At 42.9% G+C, this 2,063-nt stretch overlaps 1 protein-coding gene across 1 annotated transcript; it reads right to left on the bottom strand.

Annotated features, from left to right (window-relative positions):
• Positions 1-411: 411 nt before the first annotated feature.
• On the bottom strand, positions 412-1,809 carry LOC125845991 (uncharacterized). Its single transcript, XM_049525465.1, has 4 exons — positions 1,632-1,809; positions 1,071-1,317; positions 913-981; positions 412-718 (listed from the first exon to the last, which is right to left on the bottom strand). Exons 1-4 carry the CDS (start codon positions 1,807-1,809, stop codon positions 412-414), a joined length of 801 nt encoding a protein of 266 aa, XP_049381422.1.
• Between the last annotated feature and the right edge of the window lie 254 nt (positions 1,810-2,063).

Raw genomic sequence — 2,063 nt, 5'->3', positions numbered from 1 at the left:
GCTCGCTTGAATCTCTTTAACACAGAAACAAAACACTCTACTTGTCGCCCCTTCAAATATGGCGCAATCATGACCAGTAAAGTATCATCCTTTCCCAAGAATACGTACCTCAAATGTGATGGTAGAGCCTTAAGCTCCAATTTATGTGCCTTCTCAACAGATGGTTTTGTGGGTGGGGACACACGATTTTTCATGTTTAACTCCAGTTTCTTTGGTTTCGAATGATATTCGCACCTATCAAGTGCGGCGGCCAACTCATCATATTCTTCAATACCATCACTCTCAAAGTTCATCATAATCGCTGCTAGTGCCTCAACACCTAGACTTTCCTCAACTTGCACCTCAGAAACACTCTCAACTCTATAGGTTATCGTCGATACCGATTGGAGCTCACTACTTTGCTTCATAGACCTACAAATATTTAAAGTCCTCTTCATTGCTCAGTCTGAATTTCGTCTGCCCCTTTTCCATATCAACCAAAGCACTCCCCATAGCTAAAAATGGTCTCCCAAGAATGATGCTGACCTCAAAATCAACCTCGCAGTCAAGAATCACAAAATCTACAGGAAAGATGAACAACTCCACTTTCACTAGTACATCATGGAACACACCTATGGGCCTCTTCACAGTTCTGTCGGCCATGAGCAATCGCATCGCAGTCGATTTTGGATCTCCCAAACCTAACTTTTTGTAAATCGACAATGGCATCAGATTAATGCTAGCCCCAGGATCACACAATGCCTTAGCAAAATGCAACAACCCGATGGTTCATGGAGTAGTAAAGGCACCATGATCCTCCTTCTTCTGCACAAGGGACCTAGTAGCAATAGCGCTACGATGTTGCAATCTATCATCATCCTCGAAGCTAACGACCCTTTTCTTGGTCACCATATCCTTCATAAATTTGCATACCGAGGAATTTGCTCCAAAGTCTCTATTAACGGAACATTGATGGAAAGCTGTTTCACCATGCTAATAAACCTGTCGTATTTGCTCTCTACAGTCTGTTTCACTGACCTTTGTGGGAAAGGAGGTGGAGGTTTGGGTATGGGGACAACTTTCTGAGTTACCTCTTCTCTGTAGCATTCTCAAACTCTCCAGTCACCTCAACCACATCATCATCTTCACTAGCATCAGTTTCTATCCCAGACGGCATAGGTGGATCAATGGTCTGCTTACCTCCTCGAGTCGTGCTTGCCATGCAATTTCCATCATTATTTGGATTTTGGATAGTATTACTAGGAAGAGTGCCAGGTTGATGTGGGTTTACTATAGTCGACAACTGAGTCATCTGTAGCTCAAGATGCTTGATCGACACTGCGTGGGCATAAACTTTTTGACCAATACCAGACAAGTCATTTCGCATCTCCTTCACATTCTCATCAATCGTGTCAAACGTCCTCATATTGTTTTGCATCATATCCTCAATACGTGACATATTACCTCCAGCTTCTCTAGGAGCAGAATCTTGATTTTGAGGAGGAATATAAATCCAGCCAGATCGTTTCTGTTGCCATAGTTATTTCGGTTGTAATTGTTGTCGCGATTGTAGTTCCCATCCCTGACATATTGACCCTCACAATTGTAATTGCCATAGTTCCGACCTTGGCATCAATTATCCGTGTTGGAACCTTGGGCATTTGGTCGGAGACCCTCCGTCTGCTCATTCACCGCATTAGCATCCTCTTCAAAATAATATTCCTCTGTCAGTGGTGGAGTTCTAGTCAAATAGTTCACAACATTTACCTTCTCCGCTCCTCCAGTCACATGTTTTAATACCAACCCTAGTTCAGTTCTCATCTGTGCCATCTCCTTGTGAATCTCATCTGCGAGCTAGTTGTTTGTAGCTTGAACGTCAAATGTGCTCCTCCCAGTGTCTTACTTTCTTGTGCTCCAAGCTTTATATTTTGAGATATCTTCTTTATTTTCTCTATAATTTGTGCAAAAATGCATTCACCGTACGAACCTCCCGCATACTATCGAGCACTACCTTACCATTATCATCCTGTCCTCGGTAGCAGTACTCTTTCAGTGACTCATCATCAATACGGTGATTCGGGACA

This window comes from Solanum stenotomum, chromosome 11 (genome assembly GCF_019186545.1).
Source record: "Solanum stenotomum isolate F172 chromosome 11, ASM1918654v1, whole genome shotgun sequence".
NCBI lineage: Eukaryota > Viridiplantae > Streptophyta > Magnoliopsida > Solanales > Solanaceae > Solanum > Solanum stenotomum.
The sequence above is the reverse complement of the archived record's forward strand: the minus strand, read 5'-3'. Positions and strand labels throughout refer to the sequence as shown.

Coding starts and splice junctions, on each gene's coding strand:
- LOC125845991 (XM_049525465.1), bottom strand. CDS start 1,809: ATGGCACAGATGAGAACTGAACTAGGGTTGGTATTAAAACATGTGACT. Junction 982..1,070: donor GAGAATGCTACAGAGAAGAG/GTAACTCAGAAA, acceptor CAAATACGACAG/GTTTATTAGCATGGTGAAAC. Junction 719..912: donor ACTTTGGAGCAAATTCCTCG/GTATGCAAATTT, acceptor TCCTGGGGCTAG/CATTAATCTGATGCCATTGT.